Here is a 19,526-nt window from a genome sequence, read left to right on the forward strand (position 1 = left end):
AAAGAAAAAGAAAGAAAAAAAAGAAAACCAAGAAATATAAAACCTACATTTTCACCGCTTCTGCCCACAGCTTCTCAAATGTTTGTATTCCCCAGGATACGCCTGTTAGGGTTATATTAGAGTTAGATTTTTTTTTTTTTTTTTTTGTAGTAATTTCAAAGGCAACATGAATAAATTATTCAAACTGTATTATATTACATAGGCAATTTAAATTAACCTAAATGAACTGACCTAATTTAATATAAAGCCATGTGGTCCCTTTAGAGACCCCTGATGGACCACGGCCCCCTGGTTAAAAGATATTCACTATGTGTCTATTCAATACACATGGCGCACAAAATGAGAAGTTAGTCAAAGTGACATCCTCTGTCACACAAAAAAAAAAGGAAGTCATAGTTTGCACATTTTGGGGTGAACGGACCCTTTAATTGACAGTCTGTCAGACAGCAGCGCGTCTCTCGAGACTTGCCCGCTCTGCAGCCCCACCTGCTGGCCGAAACAAAATAAGACGTTCGGTCTTCACTGAGATTCCTCCGAGTCATTTAAATGTTATCTTGACTTTTAATTCTCATTCTAATGTGTTATTTATTGTATTAACACTTCATGCCAGATGAACTTATATGCCTACATGCAGGAAAGATATAATGACGAAGACGGCCATTTGATCCCCCTGTCCCGTGCTCTGACCTACCTGGCAAGCTCTTCTCTGAACCTGAACTCTATTTTAGGCATCATCTCTGTGTGGTTCAGCCGTGCGTTCCTGTGTTTTTCTGCACGCACCAGCTGACGTTCAGAAGAGGAGTGGCTTTTATGCGCCGACCGTCCCCCACGTGTTGTTAAGGGAAGGATGATGATTTAAGTACAGTTAACCGAGTGGCCATCTACAGCAGAATTGCGGCTGGCCAATCGACTCCATGCATACGGCTTTATACTCGTGTCGCACTTAATCTCCGCGGCCGATTATATGCATTTATTTTTCCTCTCCACTGACGGGTGAACAATGGAGAAGCCGTCAGCAGAAATTTCTGGCGACCCTCCTATTTTCCCATGCACCAGATCATTGTTTATGATGCTGTTGTTGTGTAGGAGGGCAGGGACGGACCTGATCTCGTCGGATTTCTGCTAGAAAACACTCAGAGCTCGACGGGCTGTGACCGGCCTCGCATCCTTCCAGATCCGAGCCGCTGTTGTTGGCAGTGCTGCTGCTCTCCTCCCGGCGAACATGGTGGAATTCCCGGTACTCACGCATTACTGGACTCTTATCCGATTCCTGGTGCCGCTGGCCATAACCAACATAGCCATCGACCTCGGCGAACAGGCAAGTGTGAATGAATTGTGCATCAAAATACAAGGCTGCATGACGTAAGATTGGTTGTGTATCCTTGGAGCTAGACTCTGCAGCAATGGGCATCCATCAGATTATTAAAGCTCTGTTTATCAGTCGCCTCGGAATATGTAATATGATATGAACGTAATTTATAGGTTAGGTCGACCCTGTGGTTTTATTCCCTAAGGAAACTTTGAAACGGTGGCCCTTCGTAAACAAGCATCATCACAAACAACAGGAGCCGGTCAGCTGTGTTCGTCAACAGCTGGCCATACAGCGCATCCAATGACGTGTGTCCCACTGAACAATGCACTTTTGGATGGGCTGATTTTGTTGTCACCTCAGCGTGAACTAACTTGTTTTTGTCAACCATTAAGGAATGTTTAGTTTTTCTAACAGTATTTACATGTCTAAAGTGAGACGGCTATAAAAATCTTAAACCCTTAGCTGATTAAATGTTTAATTCATGTAATTCAAATCTCATTTTGATGCTCTTATGTTTCTTCATTGGCCATATTGAAAAGTCTTTCTTAATATTATGAGATTAGTGTCCCTGTCATTTTTACTGAAACAATTAATAGATCGAGAAAGACTGACAATCGGTTTGACCAGTGTTTTTCAGATATTCACCCTTTTCAGCCTAATTGGTTCCTCAATATTAGGTTTATAAATAAATTAATAAAATTTGTAATAATATATTTGGATAATTATTGAACTTTCATAATGAAGTAATTTATTCTCCATCAAGAAATGTGTAGCTTAATTGCATAATTGGGTAACACTTTAGAATAAGGTTCCATTAATTAATGTTAGTTAATGTATTAATTAACATGAACAAACAATGAATAATACATTTATTACTGTATTTATTCATCTTCGTTAATGTTAGTTAATGAAAATACAGTTATTCATTGTTAGTTCATGGTAATTCACAGTGCATTAACTAATGTTAACAAGCACAACTTTTGATTTAAATAATGCATTAGTAAATGGTGAAATTAACATGAACTAAGACTTATAAATGCTGTAGAAGGATTGTTCTTGCTTAGTTCGTGTTAATGAAAGTAGTTAACTAACATTAACTAATGGAACCTTATTCTAAAGTGTTACCCATAATTAATTAAAATAATTAAAAAAGTAATGATTGCAACCCTTTACACACAACTTGGCAATATAATCACCATTGGCTAGTAATTTTTTTTTGTTTAGTCGCCATACTGATAATATTTTACACACACTCACAAACACACATTTATATATATAGAAACTTGGAAACCATGTATTAATGCTTATTCGTCATTTTAACTAAACATAGGACTGGTGGTGATATTGTTGGCCATTCAGGGTTTCTTTAAAAAAAAAAAAAATAATAATAGAAATAGATAATAGTAATTATTACTAAAAGATAAAACTAAGCCTACTAGTTCTTTTACGGTACTAACAATATACACCACACTACGGTTGATGTGCTGCTGGTTTCATGAATATTAAACACGTTGTCAGCGTTCCCTCGAACTGATTTGCTAAAATCAAAACAGGGTCGTTAATAGATGAGCACCAGACAATGGGACTGCCATTTGCGCATTAACCCCACCCACTACCAGAGAAATTGAGAGATCTTCTGCTTGTTTTTAAAGCTGAATAATTCTAAATGAACTCTGTTATTTTGACAGGAAAAAAATTTAACAAAGAATGGTTTATATAAAACGCGTCGATTCAGCATTGTATGAAAGGCTCTTTCTCTTTGTATGTGTGAAAACCATAGACTGCATAAAAACATGGACGTAGTGTCCGTGACGTCACACGTAGACTCCTAAAGAGTGTTTTTGAAGCTCAAAGTGTGCCGAGCAGGCCGTCGCCATCTTGGCAGCACGTCACCGCGTGACTCTCCCAACAATCGAAAATGGGCAAAAAGGCAGGAGCTGGTTGCTGAAGTCACGCCCACCTAGCACGACAGCGGTGACAGCAGCGGCAATCCACCTGTCATTCAAGTGACCACGCCCTTAATTATGCAGAACTTTAAGGCTTAATATAATTTAAACTGATGAGATAAATAAAATTCACCCCCTTCACAGTTATCATGAAGAGCAAAATATAGCTATATATAATATTAGCTATATAGACCTAACAAATTATTTGCACCAGGTAGGGCTGTGCAAAAAATCGAATGCGATTTTCTTGCACATCTCATCAGTAAAGACGCTCCTGTAATTAGAAGTACATCTCCAGCACATGCGTTCAGATCAGGGTTGCCAGGTTTTCACAACAAATCCTGCCCAGTTGCTTGTTAAAAATAGTCCAAAACTAGTCAAATCGCGCTTCCAGGAGGCTCCCCGATAAAAATTGCTTTCCCGGTGTTACAGTATAAGTTTTTTTAGCAGGGTTGCCTTGGTAAAATTCACATTTAGGGGCTAAATATCACGTTATTTGTATTGAGGTTGCTTCAAACCGCGGACATGAAGAACAATCACAGACTTGGCAACACTGGTTCAGGTGGAGCGGCAGTTACTACACAGAGCCGTAGTCTACCGACAATCTACACAAAATCGTTTTCAAAATCGACAAAGTATCGCCTGCGATTTTAACATCGATTTTGTGTAGATTGTCAGTGAATTACAGCTCAGTGAAGTAAATGCCAACCAGTGTTGCCAAGTCTGTGGTTGTTTTTCATGTCTGCGGGTCAAAGCGACCCCAATACAAATAACGTGATATTTAGCCCCTAAATGCGAATTTTACCAAGGCAACTCTGCTAAAGAACTTATATTGTAACCCCGGGAAGCAATTTTTATCGGGGAACCTCCTGGAAGCGCGATTGGACATGAAAATCGCATTCGATTTTTTGCACAGCCCTAGCACCAGACTGTGAACATCTTTTTTTCTGATGTAAAGTTGGGCATTTCAACATAGGGTGTCTATGGGATTGACTCTCTTTTGCAGCCAGCCTCAAGCGGCCAGTCAATGAATTGCAGGTTTTCTTTCACTTCCTTGTTGGCTTCATGAGAGAGAGTGGGAGGTTGCTGCTCGGTGAAAACAGTGCTCTCAACAAAAAGCTGTGTGCCTTCACTCTAGAGTTTACGGTGCATCAAACACAGGTGCGCTGCACATCCATTGAGATGAACTGAAAAAATACAGATCGCTTGATGGAGAGTGAAACTCTGAAGCACTCGGTCAGTGTTCGGCGAGTGAAATATATATGTACGAAACTTATAATAGCCTCTAACTCACACACTGGCAATTAAAATCTAAGAATTTACTAGCCAATGGCTAACCATATTATACATCATTTATTTGCCCAGAGTAAAAAATATTTCGCAATGTAGAGGGTTGGGTTGTATAATGCATTATCAGTTGATCTTAAATCTAAAAATATTAGATTCAACTGTTGCAATTGACCGCTGTGGAGGAAATGTAGTGTGCTGATGCAATCCCTCAGTTTTCACAAGAGCACGTTTACATGCACACCAGTAAGGTGATAACTCACAAATATCAGCTTATTAAAATAACATGTTTTCCCTGTTTACATGCACATCAGTAACCTGACAATGCAAGTAAGCTGCGTTCACATGACTTAATTAATAAATCAGGTTATTTTCCTGTAGTGACGTCAAAATATAAGCATTTGCGTATCGGACTCAAGAGTATTTAATACATTTGTCAGTTGTGATGTTAAATTAAGCTTGCAACATGTCAACTTGCAACATGTCGGGAAATTTACAGCTCGTATTTTATCCCTCTCATGCAGTTACATAAATAAATGCATTGTCACTGAACCACTTCTGCTTCTGCTACACAAGATGCGAACACATTTTAATAATTTTCAGAGTCATGAAAAGCCAAGACATTTGCTCAGTCTAGATGTGCTTAAATCTGCAATAACTATGCGTTCCTGTCACGTATCACACATGCGCACTTCTTTAAGCCGACAGAAAGCAGGTTATTGTATAGCTATACATGCCGTGCGAAATCAGAGAAAGAGGCAAAAAACTACCTGTTGTGACCGGTCTATGCTTACGCCATTTATGACCTTAAGAAAATGAGTTACCGGGTTTACGTGACCAAGTTCGTTTTCAGCTTAAGCATAATCGGATTAAGAACATGCATGTAAACGCACAATTGTGTGTGTGTTTTTTTTTTTTTTGGTAAATATAGAGTAGAATATAAGAATATAAAAAAAAATGTATTGGATTTGATGGCCTCAAGCCACTACACTGAACACTGTTTGATTTTTGGAAAACTGGAATAAAATATTACCATTCAATTTTTGATAAATACAAATTAGTTTTTCAGAATCACTAATGGGAGGGAAACAATGTGAGCAGCTACCCTAAGAGCCCATCTGCCCACAGTAACGAAATATCATTATCTCTCTGCACATTGTTCTTAGCCGTTGGAGATGAAGTGACAGACAAAAGTCAGAGTAAGACGGTTGCAGAAGATAAGGAGAAGAACTGTACATTCACACATCCTTTTGACGTTATCTGTTATTGTACAGGTCTTGCTGCTTCCTAATTCTGCGACTGACTATCTACTGTAGTATCATCCAAATGAAATCTTAAGATTTAAACATAAGCAAAGTTCTCTTGAAACTGCAAATATTACAGAGTGGTGCCACCAGGTTAGTCTAGGACAGGTCAGAAAAGGTTATTAACGGTTATTAGAACATCTCACCATTTTCCAACAGGTTTGACATCTGACACATTTCCATATCATCTTATCATGTGTTGATGGGGATATATTCTGGCATGTGACAATAAAGCTGTAAAATTGTTCATAATACAGTTGGTCATCATTGAGATTATTCAAGATTACGAGGTATATTGTTTATTGTGTTTCTCTCGAGAAAGGTCCATGAATGAATGTAATTTTATAACAAGTCTTCCTCTTTCTGCATTTCACTCTTGCTTAATATCATTTAGACATCTGACACACTGTGCATTGTGAAACTGTGAAGTTTGTATTTTCACACATAATTTGGCTTTAAAAGACAGAAACTCTGTAAAGAGACAGTTCTGGGTCAGTGGCCCTATGAAACATGAACTTCTCCAGTAAAGCAAACTGGTCCTGAGTTCTGGACAAGCCATGAAAGGCATTTAGTCAACTGATACAGAGGTTCTGTTGTATATTATGGGTGTAAAACCTTCTTTGAAAAGAGGAATCCCATGAGGAGTTTCATTTCATCCCTCAACATCAGAAAATAAATGTTTTAAGATAAATGTAAATCTAGATTATCTGTTTTTGTTTTTTTTGTAATCACTCACTCTACTAATCTGTCTTCTGTGATGCTGAAAAAATGGAATTTCTGATGAATTTGTATAATTTCTGTCACTCTCTATAGGCTCTGAACAGGGGTATTGCGGCAGTCAAAGAGGATGCCGTGGAAATGCTGGCCAGTTATGGTCTGGCCTATTCCCTCATGAAGTTCTTCACAGGCCCTATGAGCGATTTCAAGAACGTAGGGCTGGTGTTTGTCAACAGCAAACGGGACAGAGCCAAGGCAGTCCTCTGTATGGTCGCCGCTGGAACCGTGGCTATTATTTTCCACACTCTTATTGGTCAGTATATCAATGTATCATTTCCTCACTCCGCTTTTGGGAAGTCATGGCCTAGTGGTTTGAGAGTTTGACTCCTAACCCTAGGGTTGTGGGTTCGAGTCTCGGGCCGACAATACCACGATTTGAGCAAGGCACTGATTGCTCCCTGAGTGCTGCAGCATAAATGGCTGCCCACTGCTCTGGGTGTGTGTTCACGGTTTGTGTGTGTATGTTTACTGCTGTGTGTGTGTGCACTTTGGATGGGTTAAATGCAGAACACAAATTCTGAGTATGGGTCACCATACTTGGCTGAATGTCACATCATTTCACTTCTGGTCTTGCATGTCTAGGTTGTATTAAATGTATAGGGGATAGCGCATCACTTTGCACTTTTCTAAACAAACGCATCCCAATGGTAGGCTAAGTGAGCAATGTTTTGACTGGAGAAGGACCTCCTTTTAGCTCAAGTGGACTAAATCACTCAGACCCCACTCACCACTGCAGATGTAACTGTTCTCTGAAAAAAAAAACTCATTACACAAAGGAACATTATATTCCAAGCACATTCCCATCCACATGCCTGTTCTGTGTATTCTGTGAATGGAGAGGCGTCTCTCAAACAAACTATATTTAAGCTCACAGAGGTAGATCACCATTTTTTTTTCAGGTTTTCATTCGCCCTCTATGATTCAAAATTGTGATGAAACAAATTGTGCAAAATACTGCACTCCTACTCGGCAGGAAATACGTTCTGCCACCCATATTTACCAAATTACAAATACTTACGTTTGTGGGATTTGGTTGAAAATGGTTCACTCATCTTGAAACAGTCTATTTATACAATATAATCCAGAAATTAATATGAACATTATATAAACATTAAAGCAAATTTACCCTGAGAAATATCAGCTTCTATACCCCAGATACATTTGCATTTAGTCAAATAGCTATTTACATACAAACCTAGAAATCAGAGCCATTTTCAGCCGCTCAGCAGTGCCCATATGGTTACTGCTGTGAGTGCATGGAGAAGGAATGTAACCACGGTAACCCTGAGGGATATAGAATAGAAATCACCACCTTCCTGGAAAAAGGCAGGAATTTTTAATCACTAACCACCTCCTGTCTGCCACATGTAATGATGTGCTATTAAATGAAGGACTTATGTTCTGTTAGCATAACATGGAGACTCCCCATCATCTTGAGTGTGGTCTCAGACATATTATGGCTGTCTGTGCAGTCAGAGAGTTTGGTAGAGTGCTGTCATCCATCTGTGGATCACGTCACTGCACACATTCCTGGGAAAAGTGGAAAGAAACAGGAGAAATGAGAAACAAGACAACTTCTAGTTCCTTGCATGTTATTTGTACCAAGTTTAGCAGCAAAAGAGTCAAGAATGTTATATATAATATTGTATATTTTGTTATATTATATTAGAACATCTGTATCCTAGGCATTTTATTTCTTCAAGTTTTAACAGCAAAGCCATAATTTCTTTCTTTTATATTACATTACATTTACTATCTATCCATTCTCCAAACAGGTTATTCTATGTTATGTTGTGGGAATGCTGAAGCCTAGTCCAGCATTATAGTATAGTATAGTATAGTATAGTATAGTGTAGTATATTATAGTATATTATTGAATGTTATATGGCATCATGTTATATAATTATTTATTATAATACATATTCATCTTGTTCTCATTTTTCCTTGTTTAGCCTACACAAATCTGGGCTATTACATCATTAACAAACTGCATCACGTGGATGAGTCTGTGGGGAGTAAGACCCGGAAGGCGTTTCTCTATCTGGCTGCTTTTCCTTTACTTGACGCCGTGGTGAGTGTATCGTGACGTCTCAACCCTGGATATTTTGCTGTAGTATCATAATGTGTTCTTGCTCTGACCGCCAGATCTGGCTTGTCTGCCCGGCACAGATGGCATAGAGTATGTGTGTATAAGCCAGCGTGATAAGGCCATGCATCAGAGCCTGTTCAGATCTAGAAATCATCAAGCTCCTTTGGATGAATAACAGCTCACGCGAACATCCTGTGCCTCTCAACGGAGGTTAAGCTGCAGCAGTGTTTTGTTCAAAGTGTTAAGTATCAAGAGAGTGTACCCAGTTAACGGGGGTCCATGACCCCTAGGGGATGAAATGTGGCATTGCAGGGGGGTTGCCAATTATTGCTTTAAACTCTCTTTTTTAATTTAATATTAATTGTAAAAAAACTAAACATAAGAAGCTAAAATTCTACAACTTTTTTTCAAAGTCACTTCAAAAGTGATTGATTTCTTTTTCATATAAATGTATAAAAGATTAAGCCGCTTGTTTAGAACTAGCATCATTATGTGCAACCTATTAGAATGATTTCTGAAGGATCATGTGACGCTTAAAGACTGGAGATGCTGAAGATTCAGCTTTTCAGTCACAGGAATACATTTAATTAAAAAAGGAAGAAAAAAATCACAATATTGATGTTTTTTTTTCTTAAGACTTTTGAACAGTAGTGTATACTGTAATATAAAAATCATGAATAATGCATTAATGGCTTTGCAAGGTTACAGTCAGTGTATTATATATTAACAAAAATGGGACTTTAGGACTAAAATGCACCCACAATTTAATATAATATGTAACGGGGTCCCTCTCTTTCTTTCTATCCATTAAGGAGTGCTTGGCCTGGATTAGCATATTGTATTGTGCATGTGACAGTTAGCTCATGTCTGTGGTTTCAGGCCTGGACTCATGCTGGAATCCTTCTGAAGCACAAGCACAGTTTCCTGGTGGGATGTGCGTCTATTTCTGATGTCGTTGCACAGGTATGTGTCGAATTCATCAAATCAGCATTTCATTGCTTGATTTATGTCTTCTTAAAATCATTTCATTATTGGTATGTTTATGAAAATGTGAATATAGTGTATGAAGGATAATTGAAGTGAACGTAATTGGTTATGTTTCTGTGGATGTCATAGTAATGGTGTATTTAGTTTTTATTAATGATGTATTTGGGTCTGAATTAATAGTAGAGTCTGTATGTGCCACGAGAACGGCTATATTTATCACTGTCATTGTAATCAGGTTACACAGTTGTGCTTCTCTCTCTCTCTCTCTCTCTCTCTCTCTCTCTCTAGATCGTGTTTGTTGCTATTTTGCTTCACAGTCACATGGAGTGCGTGGAGCCCTTGTTGATCCCAATCCTTTCTCTGTATATGGGTGCCTTGGTACGCTTCACTGTTGTTGGTTTGGGTTACTACAGGAAAGTTCATGATAACATCCCAGTCTCCAGTGGACCTGAGGTTGGGGTATGTCCAGTGACTCTCTTTACACCAATTCAACCTATGTGACCTTCTCAGTTCAGTTTCACAACTACCTTGGTCAGATTCTGTACCAATTATTTCTTGCTCTGCCCCATCAAACCTGTGAGAATCCTAAAACTGTGCTATGTACTGAGCCTCATTCTGTGTAATAGGGTGATGCCACTATTAAAAAGATGCTAAGCTTTTGGTGGCCGTTGGCTCTCATCCTGGCTACGCAGAGGATTAGCAGACCCATCGTCAACCTGTTTGTGTCTCGGGATCTGAAAGGAAGCATAGCTGCCACAGAGGTTAGTGTGTCCCATGGCAAGAACACGCATGCCTTTACAGTATTTAGATTAAATTTAGCAATTCATTCACAGTGAAATTCTGCTTCTTTTGCTATGAAAATATACTGAGATGGTTGGGGAAACCAGTTTTTATTTTATTTGAAGTGCAATCAGATGAAAACAGAGCAGCACTTGAATAAGAATTGTGACATTTATTATTTTAGTTGGGACTACAGGAATGGTAAATGCATATATAGTGTCAATATTTAATTATGCATCCAGTGAATAAAATAAATATTATAAACTAAAACTATTAAAAATAGTCTTCAGTAATTTAATAATCCTGAAATAAAGTGAATTATAAATATTAGATGAAAGATGATATTAGACTTAAACTTAAAATGTTGAAATGTTGCCTTGGCAACTATCTGAACTAAAATTAATTTAAGATAAAGTACTAAAATTACTAAAATAACACTGAAGTAAAATAATTGAAGCTAATTAGAAATGTTTAAATAGATATAAATGAAAACAAAATAAAAGCTAATTAAAAAAGTATTGATAAATACTATAATAATATATAATTAATTCTAAAATAACACTGAATAAAACTAATTTTAGCATAGTTGTTAATGTGGCATAACTGCAACTCATCTGCATCCAGTGCTTTATAGGCCAACTTCACCACTGAAGGACAATTGTTTTTCGCCTCATACCTACTGTAATATACTCTTTAAACTAGGTTTAAACAATATCTATAATGACGAAACGAGCTTTATTGTCAGATTAGTTGCTTGGTGCCAAGATGTCAGAAATATGTGACCCTGGGCCACAAAACCAGTCTTAAGTGTCAATTCAATTTTGAAATAAAAAAAATCAAAATATTGAGAAAATCACCTTTGAAGTTGTCCAAAGATTCTTAGCAATACATATTTCTAATCAAAAATTACATTTTGATATACAGTATTTACGGCAGGAAATTTAAAAAATATCTTCATGGAACATGATCTTTACATATTATCCTAATGATTTTTGGCATAAAAGAAAAATGGATAATTTTGACCCATACCATGTTTTTTTGGCTGTTGCTAAAAATATACCCCAGTGACTGAAGACTGGTTTTGTGGTCCAGGGTCACATATGTTACGTCACTCAGCTCCTCTACAATAGAAGCATTCATTATAAACAGATGAAATTGTGAGTGTTTAATGTTACCATCATCTCACCATTGTTTTCCAGGCTGTCGCAGTTCTCACAGCAACATATCCAGTGGGTCATATGCCATATGGATGGCTCACTGAACTCAGAGCTGTTTACCCTGCTTTTGACAAGGTAAATGTTGTTGTTTTCCCTCTAACTAACAATGTTTTTAATCCTTAATCATACAGTTCTCTGAATGTTTAATACTAATCATCCTTCACGTATTTACTTGAGTTAAAATGACAGCATTGTCTTCTAACTTTGTCTCATACCCCTAAGGGATGACAAAATTAGTTTATGTCTTCTGCCTTTTTTTGTGTACTAATGCTGCAGCATGTCTATTATCTTGTTGTACTTCATGACAAAGCAATTATTTTTGGGGTAAACAGAGCGGGTTCATGGAGACAGAGCTGCAGCTGGAGTCCCAGAGACTGTAATTAAAAAAGAGGCACAGTATTGTGGTGTTATTTATGGTTGTTTGCCCTGAGAAAAAGGATCAGAAGGATCCACGATTAGGAAGTCATCGGGAAGTGAGGGATCATTCTCTGGCCACAGGTGTCTGGCTAACTATGAATAAAAATGATCTACACTGCCGTTCAAATGTTTGGGGTCTGTAATATTTTTGAATGAAGTGTCCTATGCTCACCAAGGCTGCATTTATTTAATCAAACTGTAAGATTGTGAAATATTATTGTAATTTAAAATTAGGCAGTGGCTATTTGCACTAAGTATAAATAGCAATTATATTTGATGTACACTAAGTGCAAATAACTTATTTTCTTAGCGATAAATGATATTTACACTAAGTGTAAATAGTAATTAGATTCTGTTTACACTAAGTGCAAATATCATTTCCATTGGTTACCACAGGTTTTAAATATCTTTGTAGCGGTTCCCGCAGGCAGAAATTCCTCCTATTACCCACGGCACAAAAATGGTCTTATTTATTAAGACATTTTATTAATTATTTTAATTACATAGGCTACTATTCCATTGAATTACATACTCATATTATGCATTATTGTGCATTGTAAATGATGCAAAATGACAGCATTTAATTTATAGAGTTCTCCTTGCTTTGTCAAATAGTGTCTCAGTGAATGGGACACATTTTTCTGATACTAAATCTATACTGTATATTGAATACTATCAGAAACAATAGTTCCAACTACAGTAGGCAGGCTACTGGCACTTAATGTAAATAGACACTCCATTAAAATATACTGTTTTCTATTTTAATATATTTTAAAATGTAATTTATTGCTGTGATGGCAAAGCTGAATTTTTATTCATTTGCAGTCATTACACCAGTGTCACATGATCCTTCAGAAATCATTCTAATATGCTAATTTTGTAACATAATATAAATTTCTTTACTGTCACTTTTGATCAATTGAATGCATCCCTGCTTAATAAAAACATGCATTTCTTTATATCTTTCTAAATGCTCAAAACACCCCTCTTACATTGTACATTTTTCTGACAAAGAAATGAACGGCTTTCTTGACATCTGCGACATCTGTTTGTCTTTGTTCTTATTTTCCAGAATAACCCAAGCAACAAGTTAGCCAGCAGCGGGACGGTGGTGACAAAGTCCCACATCAAGCGCTTCACTTTTGTTTGTTTGGCTCTTTCCATAACAGTAAGTTCATCCACCGTCTCTTCTCTCTCCGTCTGGCTTTAATAACACTTGTTTCATATTTTAGTAACAGCGGTTACTGAAGTTTAGCAGGTTAAAGGTGCTGTGGGAGTCACATTCTTTGTTTAGCTAATCAGAAAGAAGATATTTCTAACTGTCAGTCATAGCAGCCCATACATGGAAAGAAGGAAAATGAAAGTGTGGTAGATAGAGCTTGCTGTACTACATTTGATTTGAAACTTCATTTGTGACCATTGACAAACTATGTTCTATACAGTATGAATATGAGTAGTATGAGTTCTGTTGCTTCATTGCCATTTACAGCTTCTCTCCCACACTAGCCTAATCTGTATACATCACACTAATCAGTACACATTTCCTTATAATTAAATTGTATAGTCCCCTGAATATAAAAAATGCAGTTAACAAAATCCATATGCTCTTATTCAGCTACTAAACACGTAGTTGTAAAGCCATAAGGAGTGCATTAGGACAGAGTGACTTGATATTGTGAGTGCTTTTAGAGTCAGTCTAAATGATTAATTGATGCTCTCTGCCTCTGTAACAGGGTCAGATCTTCCCTTCCTGACCTAGATTAAAGCCTTCATAGTATTCAACTGCAGCTATCATTTTTACACCATCATTTCACCTCTCTGACATTTATATGGAGGGAGAATCATGATTGCACAAGTCTGTGTCACTCATACAGCACGGCTTCTGTTTAATCTCGTATCTAATCGCTATATAGTTGTGCCCTGATTTTCTCCTCTTAAGTGAAATGTTTCATGAATGCATTGCTATGGATAAATACTAGGGTTTCGTCGTTTTTTAAATTAATCATTCAAAGGCATCAAGGCGTGAATTTTTTTTTTTTCTTTAAGTTGCATGTCCCCTTAGGACTTTTTTTTGTAAATAAAGTGTCATTGATGGTTGGTCTATGTTATTGAATGATTTGAGTTTTCCTTGTCCCAACTTGTCTGGTCATGTCTGTCTGTGCACACACTTCCAATTCCAGGGCTCTTAGTTGCATTTCAAAGGCTTTTCTCCAGCCAGACACTGTAGATATAAACAGTTATGAGTGTAAATGATAGTGTTTTGATAGCTGTGTAATGAGGGTAAGTATAATATACTTGCTTATGTGTGCTGGATCTAAAATCAACATGCATACTATATTACATTCCCCCTAGATAACCAGAAAAAACAGTGCCATTTCACAGAAATAACCAGAATAACCTTTATCTTTTTTTTTTTTTTTTGTATACATTTTCCTAATTTGAGTTTTCACTTACTTCCTATGTCATGTCTGGATAGCTCCATTCAGGTTAGTGTGTTTTTCTCTGTGCAGCTCTGTTTTGTGGTGTTCTGGGCACCACACATTTCCGAGAAGATCCTGGTGGACATCATTGGAGTAGATCATGCCTTTGCTGAGCTGTGTGTCACCCCTTTACGAATTTTCTCCTTCTTTCCCATTCCAGGTATTGCACTTTAAGTCAATTTCCATAAAAACAAGCATTCTACATTATTCTTTTAACATCCTGTAGAAAGTACATAGAAAGTACAGTTTTAACCAGTAAGCCTACAACACTCTTAATCTTCACTGTCATGTGATCTTTCAGAAATCATTATAATATAATGATTTGCTGCTCAAGAGTCTTCTTCTTATTAGGTATTATTAATTTCTTACTATTCATTTCCTATATTATAAGTTGTGCTGTTAAATGTTTTTATGGAAACTGTTTATTTTTTTTTATTTTTTTTTTAGTAACATTTGAAATGTCTACTGTTACTTTTGATCGAATTAATGTCTCCTTGCAGAATAAAACTATTAATTTCTTTAATAAATAGACAAATTCCACAGACCCCAATCTTTAGTGTGTACTTTGTGAATGTCACATTTTCAAAGTTCTGTAGCTGCACATTCTGAAAAAATTCAGGGTCTGATGTGCTGTGCATCATCAGATAGACAGATGGACTTAGGAGGACCGGTTGCTCTTTGAAAATGCCTTTTGAAAAGTCAAAGGTCAAGAGTGGTCATGCCTCCAGGACTACAGAAACTGAGAGAGAAAGAACCACAATTTAGATTTACTGATAGCAACAACTGGCATGTAAAATATGTTTTCACATGATTGCTTGAGAGAAATTTTGCATAAACTTTTTTTTTTTATCATCAGTGACGATTCGGGCTCACCTGACTGGTTGGCTCATGACCCTGAAGAAGACCTTCGTCCTGGCGCCCAGCTCTGTCCTCCGCATCATTGTCCTCATTACCAGTCTCGTAGTGCTGCCTTACATGGGGTAAGTTTGTTGTTTTTGACCGTTTTACTTCAGTGCATCAAATTGTAGAATACAATCTGTTAGAATGTATTTAAAAGCTTTCTGCGTTTCAATTTGTGCAGAGTACACGGAGCCACACTTGGTGTTGGATCCCTGCTGGCTGGTTTCGTTGGGGAGTCTACTATGGTTGCAATCGCAGCATGCTATGTCTACCGAAAGCAGGTACAATAACACAGAAGCCTGTAGGTTTTTTCTAATGATACACCTGCTTTTTATTTGATTAGTAAATGCAGTTAAAGTGTACCTTTTAACAATGCATCAATGCACTGCTGTGGCAACTCCACAGACATGAATCTGCAAACATTTCAACGTTCATTTCATTAGTGTATAGCATATTTTAAGCACACACACATACGGGAGACTGAGGGTAGTTATTTCAATAAACATAAAGTCTTGAATCAAAAGTCCAGTTACATAAGTGTGTTTTCTCTAGCAGTGGTTTGTGTGCTGGCGTCAAAGTTCAATAATTTAGTCTTCCAACCTAACATTTTTCCTACAGCTGTTGAGTGAACTTTATTATTTATCACAATAAAGCACACTGACATATAAGGCAAGGGTCAACTATTTCATGAAGGTAGACTTTATTTGAGAAAATGCTAAACTGTGTCTCAGAAAGGATTTGTTTTCATACAGTATATGTCAGTTTGAGATTTGCCTTATTTTTATGGATGAAGATTGTCACATATTTTTAATTAATTAAATAGAATAGCTGCCTGTTAAATCAATGGTTTCATGTGTATACACTACTGTTCAAAGTTGGGGGTAAGTATGACTTTTATTCAGTAAAGATTGATTCATTTAATCATACACAACAGTCACAACATTGATGATGTTTCAAAACGTTTCTATTTCATAAAATGCTGTTCTTTTGAAGATTCTATTCGTCAAAGAATCCTAAAAAAATGTTTCATGTTTTTCACAAAAGTTTTAAGGAGCACAACCGTTTTTAATACTGATGATAAATATTTCTTGAGCACCAAATCAGCATGTGGACACTTAATAATTTGTCATCACATGAATACATTGTATTAAAATAGAAACCAGTTACACTAAATTTAAATAACAGTTTTTGTATTTTTTATCAAATAAATGCAACCCTGTTGAGATTGAAATTATTTAAAAAAACAAAAAAAAACAAAAAATACAGTGTACGTTACACTATTCATTTATTAGTTATTTTATTAAGTTTAACTAAAATCCCATTAAATCATATGATTTCACAACTCCACTTTTGATTTGTAAATTAAATTTCCTTCTACAAATTACCTTTGTAAATAATTCTTCTTAATAATTCTTAATTCTTACTAGGCTTTTAGTAATGTTTTAAACATAATTTAGTTTGGTCCGTATTTCATAAATGAAGCGCAATGCTTTTGGAAAGATAATTCGCATTTTTCTTTCTGCTCACACAGAAGAAAAAGAAAGACTCCGATGAAGACATGACCATCGACGGGGAGGACTCTGCCCCCATGAACGAGTACAGGGGCAGGGGCCGCGTGGACGACATCGTGGAGTTTAGAGAAGAGGATGAGGAAGAGCTGGAGGAAGACTGAGCAGTGGATTCTAGGCTGTGCAGGATGTGTTGTGGGAATCAGGGCGGTGTTCTTATTGCTTACTGTCCCCCGCTGTCACCCTTCCCCTCCTGCCGAAGCGAGAGCCCAGCTCACCTTTTCAGTGTGCACACAGTTCAAATAACCACAGAGGGAGATTTAGATATCGGTTGTCAAGACTACAGTCGTCTGCTGCAGCATATCTATGTTACAGTACACACGCAGACATACAAATGCGTACATGCGTCTTCCAGCTGCCGTCGGGAGATTTTATTTTCTGATGCAGGACAGTGAAGATATCGATTTGTACCAAAGCAATGTTGTGCATTAACTGCTTTTTATCTTATTTTTTTCTGTATGCTGATCTGTATGCCGTCCTATAATTCATGATTCTTCAAAGGAAAGACTATACTAAATGCAGTTACATCATCCACTTGGAATGTATTTTCTGTTTCTTCTTCTTCTTCTTCTTCTTCTTCTTTACTTCTAATATTTAACAGAAAGGACAGACTTGATAAGAGGTCCAGAGGCGGTGACCTGTGTTACTGCACAGTTTCAATATGTGTTTTTTTTGTGGCTATTATCATTACAGGAAATGTCAACAAAGGATATAAATATATATTACAGATTTTTATTGGAATTGAGAATGAATTTGATGGACATCTTAGAAAACAGCACTTTCAGAGTGACAAATGGTTGAAGTTTATGGGTCATCTAGAGGACCTACATTTTTTTAAATATACATATCATATGTTGTAGGTGTATAAAATATACATTTTGTATGGGTGATGTTGTGAACTCTGTATATTGTAGGAAAAGAAAGAATTGGACTGTGTGTTTTCATAATTACGTCTATTGGAAGTATTTTTTGGGGGGGGGGGGGGGGGGGGCATCTATTTTGTATCTCAGGATGTTCGGGATAGAAAATATTAAAGTACTATAAAGTCTGATTAACGATCCCTCCCAAATTAACTGTTTTCAAGTTTCTTCATGGGACATTGATACACAGCTACTGAGGATGTAGTGTTTGTTTCATTTAGATGATAGTGAAGTCTGGCTGAGCTTGTTCTGTATTTGAGATTTCCTGGACAATGCAAAGTCGTGATAGAAACGGTGATTATAGTTTCAAAAGGAAAGTCTTCAGTCCTCTCATTAAATGTGAAAATGTGGTTTAAAGTGGTCTATGGTGAGGTTCTTATGTTCTGTCTTCTATTAAAATGGAGTAAATGGTGTGTTTGTCACTTTTACTGCAGTTGATGAGAAGTCTGCTGCACAGAAAACAAAATTATATATCTAATACTCTAGAAAGCACATTATTTGCAATGTGATTGATGAAAAAATTTGTGAAAGTGATTTCACGATGCCCCCTACCGTGCAGTTTTGACACTGCCGTGACTTCTGAACACAGTGACCTAGTACACGAACAGCTGAGGGTCAGTGCAGGATTGAGGCACACATGCTCTGTGTGCATGATCAGTGAGCTCAAAGATAATAATAATAACATTATTCAACATAATAGGAACCTTTTTATTATTATTTATGAGCATTTTAGTACAGTTCCTAGTTTTTTTTTTTTTGCTAATTAATAATACTAATAATATCGCATAATACCCAATGCAATAAATAGATTATTTCTGTGATACATGAAACAAGATATTTTGAATAAGTATCAGTGTTTTTGTCCCTGTAATGAAAGTCAAAGGGGCCCAGTGTTATTTTGGACCCCACTGATTTTCATTGCATGATCAAAAACAGTTAAAACATCTAGAAAATATATTATAATGTGTTTTACAGTTGAATGACATAATGTCATTCAGGTTTAGAGTGACGAGGGTGCATAAACAGTGAAAGAGTTTCATGTTTACATGAACTATCCCTGTTTAACTTGATTCAGTGTTCTAGTTTAATCTATTTTCAGCCACACTGAGAAAATGGGGTAATGATTCACATCTATATTTTTTAACTTGAGCCAATGAAAAATAAATAAAAAATAAATTGAGCTATATGTGATCCTGTTACCTGGCAGACATTGACAAAAATCTGATGTGTGAATATGATGAGCACAGAAATGCTTGGTCTCCTCCCACAATGAAGTGCAGTAGATCCAGTTGTTTGTAACGTTTTAAATATGATATTTTTCTTACAAAAACACATGGATTCACTGCTGGATTTGAATTTAATTTTCTTCTTTTTTTTTCTTATTATTTTTTCTTATATTTCATTATTTGTATTTCATTTTGTATTTATTTATCTTTTTTTAAGAGTATGCCAGACCTACATTTCACTGCTTCTTGTATGTCATATAACTTGTACGTGACAAATAATATCTTGAATCTTGAGGTCTTTTACCCCATGGAGCCA

The 19,526-nt window shown here is 36.7% G+C and overlaps 1 protein-coding gene across 1 annotated transcript; it reads left to right on the forward strand.

Annotated features, from left to right (window-relative positions):
* The first annotated feature begins 760 nt into the window (after positions 1-760).
* Positions 761-18,044, forward strand: LOC113118287 (progressive ankylosis protein homolog B-like). Its single transcript, XM_026287351.1, has 12 exons — positions 761-1,318; positions 6,663-6,879; positions 8,579-8,697; positions 9,595-9,678; positions 9,991-10,161; positions 10,329-10,463; positions 11,682-11,774; positions 13,189-13,284; positions 14,627-14,756; positions 15,453-15,576; positions 15,678-15,777; positions 17,028-18,044. Exons 1-12 carry the CDS (start codon positions 1,223-1,225, stop codon positions 17,166-17,168), a joined length of 1,506 nt encoding a protein of 501 aa, XP_026143136.1. The 5' UTR covers positions 761-1,222; the 3' UTR covers positions 17,169-18,044.
* The last annotated feature ends 1,482 nt before the right edge of the window (positions 18,045-19,526 follow it).

This window comes from Carassius auratus, chromosome 2, assembly GCF_003368295.1.
Source record: "Carassius auratus strain Wakin chromosome 2, ASM336829v1, whole genome shotgun sequence".
Lineage (NCBI taxonomy): Eukaryota > Metazoa > Chordata > Actinopteri > Cypriniformes > Cyprinidae > Carassius > Carassius auratus.